The sequence below is a fragment of the Equus przewalskii genome, chromosome 4, assembly GCF_037783145.1.
Source record: "Equus przewalskii isolate Varuska chromosome 4, EquPr2, whole genome shotgun sequence".
Classification (NCBI taxonomy): domain Eukaryota; kingdom Metazoa; phylum Chordata; class Mammalia; order Perissodactyla; family Equidae; genus Equus; species Equus przewalskii.
In genome coordinates, this window is record NC_091834.1 from 7450629 (window position 1) to 7470361 (window position 19733).

Genomic DNA, 19733 nt, shown 5'->3' on the forward strand with positions numbered 1-19733 from the left:
CCCATTCACAACCACATGGATGGACCTTGAGAGCATCACATTAAACGAAATAAGCCATACAGAGAAAGACAAACACCATATGATTTCATTCATATGTTGACTATAAACAAACTTACAGACAAAGAGAACAAATTAATGGTTACCAGGGGAAGGCAGGTGGAGGGTGGGCACAAGTAGTGAAGGGGCATACTTATATGGTGTATGACAAATAATAATGTACAACTGAAATTTCACTATGTTATAAGGTATTATGACCACAATTTTAAAAAACTTAGCACAAACTTAAGAGGCTTGAAAACTACAAATTTATTATCTTAGAATTCTGGAGATTAGAAATCCAAAATGAGTCCCAATGAGCTAAAATCAAGGTTTTGGTATGGCTGCATTTCCTTCTAGTTCTGGGGGAGACTCCATTTCCTTGCTCATTCAACTCGCTGGCAGAATTTAGTTCCTTGAGGTTATAGGATTGAAGCTCCCGTTTCCTTGCCGGCTGTCAGCTAAGAAGAGTTGCCAGCTTCTAGAGGCCATCTGCATGCTTGGTTCATGGCCCTTTCCTTCACCTGCAAAGCCATCAATGGCAGGTTAAGTGCTTTCACGCTTCAAATCTCTCCTGCTCCTTCTTCAGCATCGTTGCATCTCTGTGACTCACTCTTCTGCCTTCCTCTTCCACTTTTAAGAACTCATGTATTTAGAATGGACTCATCTGGATAATCCAGAATACTCTCCCATCTCAAGATTCATAATCTTAACCACATTTGTCAAGTCCCTTTTGCCATGGAAAGTAACATATTCATAGGTTCCAGGGACTAGGATGAGAACATCTTGGGGTAAAGGGGGCATTATTGTGCCTATGACACCATACTGTTGAGCTATACTGACTTGAAGTCAGGAACAAAACAGCACGTCACTATTCTTTGGCTAAACTAGAAACGTTGTTAGGATCAAACATAGAGTTCAAAATGCTGTGCAATCTTCATTAAATACTACCACTATCAGAGAATCTATCAATTTAAATAGACGTTATCACTAAATCCTTACTTCTTTCTAAATGGAAGAACATTTAAATATCTGCACAAAATTTACTCAAGGCTGAGTAAACTAAATTTCTCACTGTAAAACAGTACTGGTTTATACCATTAGGCTCTTGTCTCTCTCTTCACTTCTTTGACATCCCACAAATCTTTATCTGAAATAAATCTTCCCACAAAGTTAAAGACACACTGGAAGACACAGAGACTTAGAGGAGATCTTCTGGAAAGCACAACACTTTTTATATCACAGAAACAAAACCAAAGTTGTTAAAATGGTAATAAGACCCATGAGTGTAAGACACAACATCCAGAATCTTAGACTCCCCATAATAAATATATCTGAAGACTAAAGAAAGGATGTTGCTGCTTTAAACTAGCTGCGACAAAGAAAAAGAATAACTTTTATGGATAGAGTTCTTCTGTTGCTCTTCTAAGTAAAGATTTGCCTTAGAAAAACAGATTGTTCAATGGCTAGAAAAAAGACCCTGTGATACTGACCTCAGACTTTAAGTAAAAATTTCCAAAAAACATGTCATCTTTTCAAAACAAAGTAATAACATTTAATAAAAGGAGACTCCAAAAGGCAAAGTAACGATAAAATGACTTGGCAATTTTATTCTTCTAAGTTTGTATGTTACTTAGACTCTATGAAACATTCTTGTATCCATTCATTGTTCAGGAATACAGAGATTCTATATACATAAAATTTAAGGCTGCATTTGACATTACCTCTAAGTGTATTTAAAAACTAAAAGTGATGCATGAACTCTCAGCCTACAAAGACTTTTATCAAAGTGACTTACATTTACAACACTCATTCAATTTTACGGACTTGGAGTACATGTGAGCAACAGGCAAATACAAATTAAATTAGTCTACCTTCCACTAATGGCAGAGTAAATTGCTCAGGCGTGGTTTCCTGCAGATCATTTCCAAATCTAGATAAGTCATTTTTAAAAACACTATTTGAAGGCATTGGAAAGTGACTAAAGACAGGAACATACCAAAGGAAGGGTTACCTTTGAAATATAGAAACAGCCATCGGCAAGAATTGCAAGTTTGGGCTTCTTTTGCCTGAGGGGACTCACCACCATCACTCCCCCCAATACCCCCATTCCAACGCCCACAGCTCTTACTGCAGAAAAATGGAGGATTCCAGGCTGGAGATGCGAGAGAACAGGAATCAGGGCAGATAGAGTAGCTGTAAATTTAGGGGAAGAAATCCTAAAAGCAGCAGAGCTGCAGTAGGAGCAAGACCCAAATCCCTGGCTTAGCATTTCACCACTTCTACTAACATAGCACTGGAAGTTCTAGCCTGGGAAACTAAGCAAGAAAAAGAAATAAAGGCATTCAAATCGGAAAGAAAGAAGTGAAAATGTCTTTGTTCACAGATGACAAGATCTTATATGTAGAAAACCCTAAAGAAGATATCCACATGCCAAAGCATAAGCTAGATCCTACCTTACACCACATATAAAAATTAACTCAAAATGGATCAAAGAACTAAACTGAAGAACTAAAACCACAAAACTCTTACAAACACAGGTGGAAATCTTCATGTCCTACATTGGGCAATGGTTTCTTAAATATTACACCAAAAGCACAGGGAACAAAAGAAAAAATAGATAAGTTGAACTTCATAAAAATAAAAACTCTGCATCAAGAGGCCAGCCCCAGGGCCAAGTGGTTAAGTTCATGCACTCTGCTTCCGAAGCCCCGGCTTTTACCGGTTCAGATCCTGGGCACGGACATGGCATGGCTCATCTAGCCATGTTGAGGCAGCGTCCCACATGCAGAAGCAGAAGGACCTACAACTAGAAGATACAACTATGTACTGGGGGGCTTTGGGGAGAAGAAGAGAAAAGGAAAGAAAGAAGATTGGCAGCAGATGTTAGCTCAGGGTAAATCTTTAAAAAAAAAACAAAACAAAACTATGCTAAAAAAAAAATTCTGCATCAAAGTAAACTACTAAGAGAGCGGAAAGACAATCCACAGAATGGGAGAAAATATTTGTTAATCATATACCTCAAAAAAGACTAGCATCCAGAATATATCTAGAACTCAACAACCACAGAAAACAAACAACCCAACTTTAAAAATGGGGCAAAGGACTTGAAAGACATTTCTCCAAATAAGATATCCAAATGGCCAATAAGTATAAGAAAACATGTTCAGCATCATTAGTCTTTAGGGAAATGCAAATCGAAACCTAATTCACACTCAGTAGGCTGACTATTATGAAAAGAAAAAAAAAGGAAAATAACAGGTTTTGATGAGGATGTGGAGAAACTGGAACCCTAGTGCATTGTTGGTGGGATTTAAAATGGGTAGCTACTGTGGAATGTAGTTGGCAGATTCCCAAAATGTTAAACACAGAATTGGCATATGATCCGGAAATTCAGCCATAAAAGTGGAATGAAATTCGGATCCATGCTACAACACAGACCTTGAAAACATTATGGTAAGTGAAATAAGCCAAACACAAAAGGACAAATACTGTGGAACAAAATAGTATTATATGAAGTATCTTCTATGAAGTATAAGTATCTTATATGAAGTATCTAGAAGAGGCAAACTTATAGAGCCAGAAAATAGAACAGAGGTTACCAGGCAGTGGGGAAAGGCAAAGTGGGGAGTTACTGCTTGATGTGTACAGAGGTTCTGTTTGGGATATGATGAAAAAGTTCTGGAAAGAGTGTTGAAGGCGACACAACATTGTGAATGTACTTAACGACACTGAATTGTACACTTAAAAATGGTTTTAAAAATGGACCAAAAGAAAGGCAGGAAAAAAAAGACAGGAACAACAAAAACAAGATGATAAAAATAGAATACAATAGCGAAATGGCAAACTTAATTCAACCATATCAATAATTAGTAAATATAAATGAACTAAACACTCTAAACAAAAGGAGACTGAAATTATATGAGCAAAAAAGCAAGACAACAATATTCTGTCTACAGAGAAATAAACTTTAAATGCAAATTCAAAAATAGTTACAGGAATCTAAATACAAAGATATGTGACATAAATGGAATACAATACAGTCCAAAAATACACCTATACATATACGGTCAATTGATTTTCTACAGAAGTCACAAGATAATTCAGCGGAGACAAGAAGGTCTTTTCAACAAATGGTACTGGGTCAGCTGGATATTTTTATGGAAAAAAATAAGCTTTAATCTTTCCCTCACATTATTAAATTATCTTGACATGGATCATAGACCTTAACATAAAAATTAAAACTTCATAAAACTGCCAGAAGAAAATATGAGAGAAACTCTCTGCAGCCATAAGATAGGAAAAGATTGTCTTGGATAGGGCTCCAAAAGCACAAACTATAAAACAAACCCCCACCCAAAAAAGGGATACATTTGGCTTTATCAAAATTAAAAATTTTGCTCAAATAACACCATTAGGGATATTAAAAGGCAAATCATATACTAGAAGAATACATTCACAAAATATATATATCTGACAAAAGACTTGCATCCAGAACATACAAAGACCGCTTACAACTCTATAAGACAGAAAGATATCCAATTTCAAACAAGGGCAAAAGATCTGGACAGACATTTCACAAAATAAGATAAATGAAATGGGAAATAGACACATTAAAAACAGGCTCAACACCATTAGTAATCCTGTTTATGCAAATTAAAATCACAAAGCGATACCACTATACATCTATTAGACTAAATCAAAATGACTCACAATGCCAAGCACTGAAGAATATAAAGTAAATGAGACTCTCACGCATTGCTGGTGGGAATGTAAAATGGTACAACCACTTCGCGAAATAGAGTAACAAATCTTAAAAAGTAATCATAACACTTACCAGATGACTCAGAAATTTCACTCCTAGGTATTTCCCTAAGAGCACTGAAAATAAATGTACATAGCAACTTTATTCACAACAGTTAAAAGATGAAAACAACCCTAACAAGCATCAAACATAAACATGCTGTAGCATATGCCTCCAGTGGAATACTATTCACCAAATGAGTGTACAGTCGTCCCTCAGTATCCTGTGCAGGATTGGTTCCAGGGTTCCCTGCAGATACCAAAATCCATGGATGCTCAAGTCCCTTATATAAAATGGCATCACATCTGCATATAACTAACGCACATGGTCTTTAAATCATCTCTAGATTACTTATAACACCTAATACAATGTAAACGCTGTGTGAAATAGTTGCTATACTGTATTGTTTAGGGAATAATGACAGAAAAAAAGCCTGTACGTGTTCAGTACAGACACAAGCGTCATAGGCATTCTGATTTGTGATTGGTTGAATCTGTATGCAGAGCCACGGATACAGAGGACTGACTGTATACTGTATGATTCCATGTATATGAAATTGAAGACAGGCAAAATGAAATCTGTGGTACCCAAAAGTTTGTGTTGGACATGGGAGGAATGACTCAAATAGGCACAAGAGACCTTTTGGGGGTGATGGAAATGTTCTATATCTTGACTGTGGTGGTGATTATACCAGTGTATACACAAGTCAAACCCCATCATAGTGTATACTTAAAATGGGTGCATTTTATTGTATCTAAATTATACCTGAATAAAGTTGATGTTTTATAAATAAATTTAAATCCCTCTGTTTCTTTATGTTTCCCAAATAAGGAATACCTACTCCACTCTCAATCTAAGTCTAGTGCCCAAGTTCTTGTTTCAGTTCCTCCATTCAAATCCACCATTAGTCCAGCTCCATTTAGGAAGTAAGGGACAACACTTAAAGTACAATAGAAACGTACTTTTAAAAAAAGAAGAAGAGAAAGGAAAGGGTAGAGAAGATCAAAAAGAAGTCAAGGAAAGATGGAAAGAAGAAGGTGGGGGTATGAAGAGAGAGATGAGAGAAGAAGAAAAGAAAGATGAAAGAAGGGCGATAACTTGATAAGATTGTATTTGTGAACATACTTTATAAATTATAAAGACTATATCAACATAAAGTATTACCATTAACATATCTAGAAAAGTAAGGGGGAAAAAATGTGTGAAATAAAAAAAGTGAGAGAACTGAATGAAATGGTAAAGAGATCTCGAGTCTGTATATTTGGTGCAAATAGTTAAGTAGTATACCCCAACTTCGAAGTTTAGAAATAGGGACAGCATCTAGTTCCTCCTTTTCATCTACACTTATTTGCAAAGAAAACCTTTCCAAAAAGTCTGGAACTTCCTAGCTCACTTCCTCAAGTCTCCTTAGCCCAGATGAGGTCATGTCCATATCCAAACGGTTACAGAAAACAATGGAACTATCACAACCAATCATGATTTAAGTCCTGGAGCAGCGGCCCCTTCCCTGAGGCCAAGGTTACTAGGAAGAGGAAAACTCAACAAATCTTGGATTCTGCCAGAAAGGAAGAATGAGGAGAAAGGAACTTGGAAGTCAATAATAATGTATGTTACACTGACCGAGTGTAAATCCAGACGCTCTGGAAACCAAATTAAAATAAGAGTTGGCATCCTGTTTTGAAAAATAAAGCTCCTATCCAATTGTTCTTTCCTGGAACATATGAAGGAAGTCCGCAGGAATAGTTGCTGACAAATTCAGCACTTTCCTCAAGAAGTAGCTATGGATAAACTTGAAAAGTGAACAATTGGATCTCTAGAGACACAGACATTAGTGTAGACATGGAGATTTTTCAAAGCAGATATTACCAATCCCTGTAACTGCTATAGAGAAATCTTTGTACATCTCTGTACTATCTCATTCTGAGCATCACGCTTTTTTGATGGACCCACCAGAACAAATTAGCCATAGTATATAGCCCTAGGTAACTAACTTGGTGATTTTGAGTTGTACAGTATAAACTGACTGGATTTTAGAGAATGGTTGCCAGATATAACAATTTCAGAACTTTTTTCCGAAGTGGAATTATTTTAGTTTTAATATAATTAATATGAAATAATATAGATAATCACCAAGACCACTGAATATATTCCTAGTTGTGATAATAAAGCTATCATCAGCATTATCTTCCATTTGGATATGGCAGAAAAAAACCTTTCTGATCCATTGAAACAGATTTCGAGTCTCCAATAAAGAAATTAAACCAAATGTATAAAACTGCATCCTATTTTACCAACGATGTCTCTCAGAAGATCATGCCTGCCTACCTGCCCTGTTGTTTACATGGTATTAAAATGTACAATTCTATAAGTACATCTATAATTATAAGCTTACATTGAACCCTTTTAACTTAGCCTATAGCTAATTTCAATTTACCAAACCAAAGACTGATAAAAACTGTCTCATATACTCCTTGGTGTTTTTTATACATAAAGTAAGGAAGTACAATGGCAATGAAAAGTAGAACAGCCTACCGAATCTTCCCATACAATATCAGACCTAGAGACCCGAAGCTGCAACTCACTAAGAAGTAGGCTGACACCATTTTTAAGGAACAGTCAATAAAATAACCAATAAAAAAGAATCGTCAATAAACTAGATAGGCCTGGATTTCTGAGGCACTGTTTGTATCCATTTAAGATACATTTTAATTTTTAAAACTTAACCTTATTAATGATATATATACTGGAATGGAAAAGAGGTTGCGAACTATTGGCTTAAGAGTCCAAATGGAAAAGAAAATCCCATAGAACCAAGAAATCAAACAATTTGATACCCTACTAGTTGAAGAACCTTACATTAAATGAATTGCTCTCAAACACTGATAAATGTTCCAGCAGGGGGTGACAAATCATAAGGTAAAATACAGAGCTTCCATAAACATTAACTGACCATAGAATAAATCACATACCTAGAAATGCTACAGTAACTTTGAAACATATGCAAAACAATATACTAAAGTTTATAAAAAGTAAGCTGCTTGTTTTTGTCTGGAAGAGTATGCTGGTTTTTTGACACTGTGTGATTAAGGATAAAATCAATAAAATGGGATCATATATACTGTATGGTTATCATGTGTTAAATATAAATTTTAGTAACATTAAATTCAACTAATTTAAAAAATGAGTGAAAAGGGTCAAAAGGTAAAAAGAAAAATAATTTTTTAAAAATAGAATAAAACGGGGAGAAAAAAGGTTGTTTGCATGTAATTTTAATATGCTTATCTCTACAAGAGGCAAACCCACAGCTAAGCATAAGCCCATGGTTCTGAACATTTGGATTTGAGAACAGCATCACCCCCCACCTGGTGACAGCTGAATGCAGTCATGTATCTAAGTAATTTAGAGACCATCTGAATCAAACATACTTATTGACAATATTTATCATTGTATGTGATACACTATAGGTTTAAAAATGCACACTAAATTTCCCATTTTGAAGTTCTCACAAAAAACCGATGCATACCTTAAGTGCATTTCAGAAGTCACCTCAGACCTAATTTAACACTGGAAACAGTTGGCATACGAATATGGCATATTTACAAATTTTCCTATCAATAAACAATTTAATAAGCTTGACACAATAAAACTTCCTAAAATTTTCACCAACTACATCATCTTGTAGACATCTCAAAAAACTTTCATTAGTTCAGTAATTATTGGTCACCTATTAAGTGGCAAAGATTATATAAATCATACTTTCTCTCACCTGTGCATAAAAAGGAATGTTTGCCTATAAGTACTGTTTTATCAGATTTATCATATCAGAGAAAATATAGTTACAATAAGAACATTAGTGGATGAAACAAACTTATACTATCCCTTCCTTCTACAATAAATATTTCATAAACTTCTTCTATGATAAATTTGATATTAAGAATATTTTCTCATGATACATGGTATTAATATCTTGTAGCTTAGCAACAACATTACAAAACTCAGAAAACAGATCACAAGCAATAAAAAATAATGGAGGAAATATTTTCTATCATATCCAACTTCTTAATTATAATTTACTGCTTGATTATACTTTTTTAAAAAACAATCTTTAAAATAACTCAATAAAGCTTCGAAACAGAATGGTAAGTCACTAACAAAAGTCAATCCACAATCACAACATAAAATACATTCGCCTTATAAACACAGTATATCTTAAATGTGATTTTTTTTATCCTTTTTTTAAAAAAAGGAAACTGGGAGACCTACCCATGGTAGCAATGCCTTTTGTGAAGCAATTAAATGCTGTTGCAGAGTTAAAGGACAGGAGCAGAGCATTAGTGGTTAAGAGCTCAGGCACTGCAATCACATTTTCACAGATACACCACGTATGTGACATCAGGACCCACTAGAATATAAGCTCTATAAAGCGCAGGGGAGTTTGTTTTGTTCAGTGATAGATCTTCAATAACTAGAATGGTACATGGCACACACAGCAGTCATTCAATAAATACTGGTTGAATGAATGAATGCATTTACCTAAGTCTTATGGTAAGAGAATGACCAAAGCTTTCTCATTATTACTTCATGGAAAACGCAAATGAGCCAAAATAAGAAAGCTGAGAGGAGAATAGACTGGTTTCTCCCATGGATGATATTTTTATTTACTATTGTTATTATTATCATCATCACCGTCAGTTTTATGCTTAGTTTTAGATAAGAACATACATTATACTTCTCGAACACAAAAACTGCATCTTATTCACTCATTTATACCAGGTTCTTAATAAGCTACAGGGCTTATGTATATTGAAACCTAACTGTTTAATAAATAAATTGAATGAATTATAAATTATGATTTTCATAAACAGACTAGAGAGCATCCATGAATGTATGGTCTCCTTACTTTTTTATGGAAAATTTCTCTTCCTTCAATACCTATTTGTAGAATAAGTTAAAAATAGCCAAAATGTTTTAAACTACCTAGAAATAAAGTTATCATGAGATACAATATATAGGATGTACATGTATTATTTTTAAAAACTAAAAAACTCTGAAAATATAAAAGTAGCCTAGAAAAAATGAAGAGATACGTTTCTGTTTAGAAAGCATCAATACTATAAAAATATACAGTTAATCATATCAACCTATAAATCTGAAGTATCTAAATACTAGCAAGTTTTAGCAAGTGGGATTAGTAGAAAATCATTCTCCAGTTCAAGAAACTAAGTGCATGACAGAAATATAGGGAACACTCAAAATTCCAGTCCACATCTGGAATGCAACTGGACTTGGCGCTGAGATATTTTAATTGGTAGCAGAAACCTAATCAATTTTATTGTGTCCTAATTGGAGAAAATTGTGTAAACTAAATAGAGATAGTCAATTATATGAAGCATAAAAGAAAAAATAAAACTTTAACACTCAAGAGATTGGCAGCAACCAAACAGAGGGTTCCCCATGACCCAAAACTTTTATTGAGCACTCCAGATAAAACAGGCATATTATTATTATTATTATTATTTTTGCTGAGCAAGATTCGCCCTGAGCTAACATGCACTGCCAATCCTCCTCTTTTTGCATGTGAGCCGCTGCAACAGCATGGCCCCTGACAGACAAGTGGTATAGGTCCAGGCCTAGGAACTGAACCCAGGCCACAGAAGTGGAGCATGTCTAACTTAAGCACTAGGCCACCAGAGCTTGCCCAAAACAGCACATTATTAATGTGAAGATGTGATAAGCACTGGGTTAATCACAGTTCGTGCCAAACATCTGAATCATATAACCAGCTTCCATTGATCTAATTAAATTTTGTCAAACAGGTTTCTGATTACAAATCTGTTTTTCCATTTAATCTGTCCACACAGAAAATTATATGCTTTCAGTCCAAAGAACAGCACATACATCATTGCAAATTAATGAATTAGTGCTCTGGATTAAGAAACTAGTATCTTGTGAATTTGGTAAATGTGAAGAGAAAGATGAAACAGTAATGTGGATTTGCCAAATTGAGAAAATTTCAGGAAGATGAGCTGTAATAGTTTGTGAGAGATCCCATCACCCCTACCCACGTATGAATCCTACAGTCCATTTCTCCCCAAAACAGCGGCAAGAATCCCTGTCAAAGGGAGGAGAAGGAGGAAGCATAAACCCTCACTGCCTCAAGTGAAGACTAACAAAAAGCCGGGCTGCTACAGGAACCCCCTACAGATCATCCCATTTTCACGCTTGTTGCTCGTTTCTGGTTTATTGTTAATTCTTATTACGTTCTTATTCTTGTAAGTCAAATTAATGCCTTCTTTAGAACAAGTCAGGCAATAAAAATATCCATAAACAACTTTTAATTCACTTCTCCCTGTTGGAAAAATAAAGTTTCTAGGCCAGAAAAGGTGAGAAACAGAGCCTGGATTATGATAAATTCACCATGGTAAATATTGCCTCTTGACAGTCATGATTCTCCAAAACATCTGATAAATTTTAAGATAATTAAGAGATTTGTGATTTTTAAAAAAATTCTTTCAAAGGCAAGAGTCATTCCTAATATAAATAAGGAGAAATAAAATGGAAGGAACTGAAATGAAATCACAGGCAGAGAGGAACTTGATTCAAACTGAGCTTCTCAAAAAGTCCAAGGAAACTAGTATACAAGAAAAGAACCATCTAGCTAAATTCTAAATAGTACAGATTTACACCTTCCATGTTCCCTCTCCACATTTGAATATTCTAATCCAATAGTATCCAGCAGAATTTTACCATTTGATAACACTGAAGCAAGGAGTACACTGGAGTCCTCACCAATGACTGTTGATGGGTGGGTCAAATTGTCTATAGTATGAGTAGAATACCTGATAATGTTCCAAAGAAATCAGAACATGTGAATGTCGGCTGTGGAAATATAGCACTTTCCAGTTTCACCACTACAGTTTCAGTTCAACATGGAAAAAGCACGAATGCATTCCATGGAATAAGCAAATCTGTTATTCAACCTGATCCAGACATAGTGATATTATGAGAACCTTTTCAATGTTTCTAATCTTGTTAAGTGCTTTTAGACATTAATTTAATTTTAAAACAGCTGCCTTCCTCATGTTCCCAATGACAGTTTACTGAGCTTCTCAAAAAATGCTGAAAAATATCAGACATGAATTATGTAAGGATCCTGCTTAGAGGGGCTAACAACAATTTTAAAAGGTAGTTGGCAAGAGTATCAAAAAAATATTTTTGAGTATATTATCTTACTAATACTCAAAAAATGTTATCACTGTGTAGTCAGGCCCATCTAAATTTTCATGTAATCCCAAGACTCTTCTTGAAGAAAAGCCATAAATCAATGTGATACAATTTACTCCTGAAATCTATACTATGTACTTTTATGTTTTAATTATTACACAATAATAATCTACATGACAGATTATAATAAATCTGCACTTTCATAAAATAACTCCGTTATTCTCTGTCAATAAGACACTAGTATGATTTTAATTTTTATTTCCCTAATATCTAATCACGTTGAGCATCTTATATGGATATTTGCCATCCATGTATCTTCTTTAGTGAAGTGTCTGTTCAAATCTTCTGCCTGTTGTTTAATTTGGCTGTTTGTGTTCTTACCAAGGATTGGGGAGTTTTTAATATATTCTGGACACAAATCCTTCATCAAATATATATTTTGCAAATATTTTCTCCCTGTCTATGGCTTGTCTTTTCATTCTTCTAACAGTATTACTCAAAGAACAGAAGCTTTAAATTTTGATGAAGTCCAATTTATCAATTTTCTTTTTTTGTGAATTGTACTTTGTGTGATATATCTAAGAAATCATTTTCTAATTCAAAGTCACAAAAATGTTCTCTGATGTTTCCTTCTAGAGGTTCTACAGTTTTAAGTTTTCCATTTAGGACTACGATCCATTTCCAGTTAATTTTTTTATATGAAGTGAGGTATGGATACAAGTCCACTGTGTTGCATATGGATATCCAATTGTTCCAGCACCATCTGTTGAAAAGACTATCTTTTCCCCACTAAATGTGTCAAAAATCAGCTGTTCGTATGTGTGGTTCTCTTTCTGGGCTCTCTGTTCTGTTCCATTGATCTATTTAGCTATCGTTTTGTCTTGATTACTGTCAATCTTTGTAATAAGCCTTCAAATCAGGTAAGGTTAAGCCTCCAACTTTGTTTTCTTTTCCAAGTTTCAGCTGTTCTAGATCCTTTGCATTTCCATATGAATTTTAAAATGCTTGTCAATTCCTAAATAAAAAACCTGCTGGGTTTCAGATTATAATTGTGTTGAATCTAAATAGACCAATTTAGGGAGAATGAGCATATTAATCAACAACATTAAATCTTCCAATTCACAGACAAGGTTTATTTATTTAATTAGGTCTTCTTTTCTTTTTAGGATTTTATTTTTCCTTTTTTCTCCCCAAAGCCCCCTGGTATATAGTTACGTATTTTTAGTTGTGTGCCCCTCTAGTTGCGGCATGTGGGATGCTGCCTCAGCATGGCCTGATGAGCAGTGCCATGTTCACGCCCAGGATCCGAACCGGTGAAACCCCTGGGACGCCAAAGTGGAGTGCATGAACTTAACCAATTGGCCAGGGGGCCGGCCCCAAATTAGGTCTTCTTTAATTGTTCTCAACAACATCTTCTAGTTTTCAGAGTTCAGGTTTTGTGTGCTTTTTGTCAAATTCAACCCTAAGTGTTTCATATTTTTGATGCTATTTATAAGTGGTATTTTTGAATTTCAATTTCCAATTGCTTGTTAATAGTACAGTATATGTAAACAAAACCAATTTTTGTATATTGATCTGGTATTCTGAAATCTTGCTAAACTCTTTCATTAGTTGTAGTAACTTTTTTGTAAACTCAAAACAAGATACCACTATACACCTATTAGAATGGCTAAAATTAAGAAGACTGACTATAACAAGTGCTGACAAGGATGTGGAGGAAGTGGAATTTCCATACACTATTGGTAGGAAGGTAAAATGCTACAACTACTTTAAAAACACCTTGGAAATGTCTTTAAAAGTTAAATACACATCTACCACATGATCTAGCCATTCCACTCCTATGTATTTATCCAAGAGAAATGATAGCAAATGTCCATACAAAGACTTGTACATGAATGCTTGCTGCAGCTTGATTTGTAATAGCCAAAAAGTAGGCACACTCAAATATTTATAACACGTGAACGGATAAAGCAAGTGCAGGATATCCATACAATGGAGTACTACTCAGAAATAGAAAGGAATGAGTTACTGATACACACAATAACATGGATGAATCTCAAAATAATTAAGCTGACTGAAAAAACCCAAATAAAAACACATAAACCGTTTGATTCCATTTATATAAAAATTTTTACAGTGCCAACTAATTTACAGTTACAGAAAGCAGACACGTAAATGCCTGAAGTTGGATTACCAAGGTGCACGAGGAAACTTTTGGAGGTGACAGTTGTGTTCACTATCTGAATATTGGTGATGATTTCAAGTCAAAACTTACCAAATTATACATTTTAAACATGTGCAGTTTATTGTATGTCACTTAAACCTCAATTTAAAAAAAAAAAGGTACCAGTATTAGATAACTGTCACTAGGTACCAGAATACACTTTTTAAACTGATGTATAATTAACATACCATAAAATTCAACCTTTTAAAGTGCACAATTCAGTGGCTTTTTTGTATATTGACAAGGCTGTGAAACAATCACCACTATTTAATTCCAGAACATTTTAATCACCCCAAATAGAAATCTGTACCCATCAGCAGTCACTCCACACTCCCCCAAGCCCCTCAGAATATTATTAATTTTTAGATGACATGTATTACATCCAGTCACTGCAATGCAAGCCTCCAGACTTTTCCATGCTGAGAGACTGGTTTTTTGTTTGTTTGTTTGTTGTTTTGGGGTTTTTTCCTCCCCAAACCCTGTCCCGTCCCCCACCCTACCCCCACCACCCCCTGCCGCCACATACATAGTTGTATATTTTAGTTGTGGCTAGAGAGATTGGTTTTAAAGTTAATTTCACACTGCTGCTCTTCATCATTGTATTTTTTCTAATGAGAACCAGAACCATACTGATACAGACATTGATCATTTCAGAGATGTTCCAATCATACAAATATCATTTAGTGTACACGTGTAATTGTAACAGTGATTACCAAATTATTACTTTTATTGAAATATTAATTCCAAATGTAGACACTTTATCTTCCTCTTGACTTCTTATTATGAATGCCAGGACTGGCCAAGACTGAACCACAGTGGTGAATGATGAAGATGATACCTTTGCAAATTTTGAATAGCCCATAATCTGCAAAGCTTTAAATACTGAAATTAAAACAATCCATTTTGAGATAATTCCACTATGAACTGTACTTTCTCAACAAGCTCTAATCATTTAATATTTATAAAACTTTGGGTAAAGTCAATGCCTCATTGGAAGGATAATGGGTTTATACTCTGCATTGTACCAACTCAGAACATTATGATTGATATTGTGCCTGTTTTTCAAAAAAAGTCATCATCATTAGCATTACAGCATCTGTTGCTTCTAGGAGAGATGATAATCATACTCAAAATCTAGCAATTTTTTATTATGGAAGAATGGTCAGTGATGACAAATATATGTAATAAACCTTGGAATAATTTGTGTCTGTTTTTAATGATTCTATTATCCTATGAATTATGTTTGAAGCACAGAAACTAAATGTGACAAAGCAAAAAATAACACCTGATACTAGGATTTTTACACTCCTACATTTAGCACGTACTGTGGAAAAAAACACTCAAGTATTACTTACTGTTTAAACATTAACTTTTTATAGAATATATTTCAAGTATGCCAAATTTCAAGTTAGATATATTCCCAATGCTGTGCCTAAGCAATGTATTTCAGCATTATAAACTGAAATGTTGGTGAAGCGTGATTTGTGAAAGATATTTCATTTCCTTAGTAAAAAATATGGAAAAAGCATTACAGCATGACTATGTAGTTGAAATATCAAAGACAGGAAGATTCAAAGAGAACATATAATGCACATCTTTCTGATATTATTTTGGCATAACTACTTTCAAAGCACACCACCAAGAGTAAGTGGACTCTTGATATTTGAGACGGATATAATCAAAGACCTTCTGAACCTACAAAGGTACAAATACCACTAAACACATCCACGTCAGAAAAATTACTGGGTACCAAATGAAAAGAAGAAAACCACAAAGCCTCATTAAAATGCAGGTGTTGGGTAGTTCTATGCACACTCAGTAGCTATTCAAAATTTTGCCTGAAAAATTATGAACTGCTTCATCGTGACCTGCCAGCTTGTTATACTGAAACCTCAAATGTTAAACCCTTGAATGTTAAGAGCCTGCTCTAAATGTTTGAGAAAAGAATGAACGAATGAAGAAGTTATTCAATAAATGTCCTAGGCACAATGGCAATGTGGGATTTGTCACCTAAAAACAGCATTTCTCCTGGATATTTCTCTGAGAAATGAAAACTTAAGTTCACATAAAAGCCTAGACACAAATGTTTATAGTAGCTCTATTCATAATCACCAAAAGCCAGAAACATTACAAATTTCATTCAACCAGTGAATCAATAAACAAACTGTGGTACAACCATACAATGGTACTCCAACAAATACAAAGTAACAAACTACGGTATTAACAAAAACTTGGATAAATCTCAAAGGTTTTATGTTGATTACAAGAAGCAGCCTCAAGGTTACATATTTCATGAGCCCATTTATGCAACATCCTCCAAAAGACAAAACTACAGTGATGGAGAACCCATCAGAGGTTGCCAGCAGTAGGGGTAGGGGTGTCTATAAACGGATAGCATGAGGGAATTTGGGGGATAACAGAACTATTCTGTATCATGATTGTGCTGGCAGTTACATGACTATACATGCGTTAAAATTCACAGGTCTGTATAGGAAAAAAAGGCCACCTTTCCTATATGGTAATTTTAAAATAAACAGCATTTCTAAGAAATCAACTAATTTTACTCACCCATTTTGAAAAATTTGACAATGTTGTGTACAACCAACTATTACATAAATTTGCTCAATAACATTTACTAACGGTGATAACAAAAGTCAACAAATCAAGTGACTCAAAAATCATTAAAATTCTACTAAATTTTTAATCAAAAAAGAACTTACCAAGTTCATTCAGACTCTGAGCAGCTTTTGTTATCTCTCTACTCCCCCCTTGCAGTTGTCCTTGGAGTCTCTTACTGAGATATAAGATGCGAATTATTCTCCGAAGCAAATCACAGGCAACCTGTGCAAATATCCCAAGGTTAAATAAGTATAATCAATCCATTAAGTCTTATTACTATTAGTACATGAATCTGTACATTCTTTCCAGATGCTAAAGATTCATTCATGTTGTTTTTGTTTTCCACCAATCAGAAACCTAAATAATCACAAGTACTAAAAAGCATTGTTTTACACTAAACTCCAGTTTATGCCATGTGGAGAGAATCTGGGATTGAGCTGCTATGAAACCCAGGGACTCTTCTCAGTTCTAGACCAGGTTTCTTCTCTAAGCCAGTGCTTTTCAGTCTTGACTGCATATTAAATTCAAGTGGGTAGGTTCAAAAAGTTCCAATGCCCAGGCCATAGTCCTGACCAATTAAATAAGAGACTCTAGGAGTGGGAACTAAGCATCTGTAGTTTCGTAATATCCTCAGGTGATGCCAATGTGCAGCCAAGGTTGACGACCACTGTGCTAGGGCTGCTTAACTTCCTCCTACTGCCTCCTGTTTCCAATCCTGGTTTCTCTTTTCTAGGGCCCTAGGGGAATTGACTTAAGCCTTCTCCCAATTTCACCAGACTTTAAAGAATAAGCATGCTCTACTTGAATTTTCCTAACGGTTTTTTTATCACTAATAAAAATTATAAAAGAGAAAGTTATTAAAACAAAAAAGCTATCATACATATGTCTCCTCCTATTTCATTCCTTTTTCATTACCAGATCTAATACTGGGTCTTTATCTATCCAAAAGACTCAGACACGAAATAAAGACTTATGTATTTCAGACTCTTTATTACAGAAGCTGGGTCCAGGGCAATTGCTTGGGGGAGAATGAGGAGGAGGGAGATCGATGGAATGACAGGCATGTAGTGACCTTCAGTTTCAGTGGTGATATGAAAGAAAGACAGTTATGCAGCTGCATTACCACCATCTTTGAATGGCCCTGAAGCTGGCTGAGAAGGAAGAACATCTCCTGTCTAAGGAGGAAAAATACCAACTGGTGGCAATAAGAATTAAAGTATTGGAAAGACAGGTAAGTCCCTAAGGCTCCAGCTATACGCATTTTTTTCTGAGTGAAACACACACCAGAGCCACACTCATGCACCCACAAGCCACAAAATACACACACACAATATACACACTCACACCAACGTAAACGTACAAACATAACAATGTTTTTACAAACGTATGTAAGTCAAAGGGAACCAAGTATTAAACACGTTTATCTGACTGCTCTTCTAAGTAACTTATAGTCTAAAATACTTAAAACAATAGGCACCGGCTCTGTGGCCTAGTGGTTAAGTTCGCACGCTCCGCTGCGGCGGCCCAGGGTTCGGATCCTGGGTGCGGACATGGCACCGCTCGTCAAGCCACATTGAGGCGGCGTCCCACATCTCACATCCCACAACTAGAAGGACCTGCAACTAAGATGTACAACTGTGTACAGGGGGGTTTGGGGAGATAAAGCAGGAAAAAAAAAAAAAAGATTGGCAACAGTTGTTAGCCCAGGTGCCAATCTTTAAAAGACAAAAAAAATACTTAAAACAATAAAAGAATGCCAAATAAGAATTTCCCCTTGAAATTGGAAGATTTGGGCACTTTTACCTTTTAATTTAATTTTATTTATTTTCTGATTAGTTAATATAAGCACATGATTTAAAATTCAAAAGACAAAACAGATAAAAGTCATCTTCATATCTCTATGTCCCAACTATGCACTTAAGCAAAAACAAGCACTATTACCAGTTTCTTGCTTGTCAGATATTGCATTTTTAGATGAACCATTTGGAATGTAGAATCTCTAGCAATCATTGGATTCTAAATACATCATGAGGAGAAAAACCAGATTTTACTTCAGTCTAGAATTGTCCTTCGAGAATTCCCCACTATGAATCCAAGGAAGGGTATGCCCTCAAACAAAATCTTTGAGCTTATTTCTAATGCTTTTATTTTAACCATACTTAATCTGTCACCATGTCTTATTGACTATTCTTCTGGTGCATAACACAACGGTTATTCTATCTCTATTCCTCCAAACATCACCCTAATCCAAATCTCTATCACCTTCACCTTAACATTCTGCTCTCCTGGCTAGCTTTCCAGTCTCTTACTGAAAGCCATCCTGCCAGATTTATCTTCTTAGAAACATAGTTTTCAGCATTCTAGGCCCCTTTTTAATAAACTTCAGATTATGTAGAATCTTCTCAGAATGGTATTTAATGAAATCCTCAGTTAACAAGTCTTAGATAATCTCTAAGGCATCAACTCTCACCATTTCCTAATATAGTTGCTTGCAATCAATTTCCTTTCCTTCCTTATTTTCTAGACTTTTACTATCAAATATAATACAAACATTATTCAGCGCTACAAAAAAAGCTATCAAGCCATGAAAAGACATAGAGAAACCTTAAGTGCAGATCACTTAGTGAAAGAAGCCAATGTGAAAAGGCTACATACTCTATGATTCCAACTATTTAACATTCTGGAAAAGGCAAAACTGTGGAGGCAGTAAAACGATCAATGGTTGCCAGGAGTTGGGGGATGAATAGGCGGAGCACAGAGATTTTTAGGGCACTGAAAATACTCTGTATGCTACCAAAACGATGGATATGTTATTATACATTTGTC

General features: G+C 35.1%; 1 protein-coding gene across 6 annotated transcripts in view; it reads right to left on the reverse strand.

Moving 5' to 3' along the window:
* The window catches only part of COG5 (component of oligomeric golgi complex 5), a 344840-nt gene that overhangs the window by 286907 nt on the left and 38200 nt on the right, over nucleotides 1–19733 (reverse strand). For all 6 annotated transcript variants that reach the window (XR_011539403.1, XM_070617151.1, XM_070617150.1 and 3 more), the window contains exon 6: nucleotides 17009–17129. Coding sequence is in view for 5 of the 6 variants with exons in the window: in XM_070617151.1 (XP_070473252.1) it covers nucleotides 17009–17129 (121 nt within the window). In the remaining variant the exon portion in view is untranslated. The remainder of the gene's footprint in view (nucleotides 1–17008; nucleotides 17130–19733) is intronic.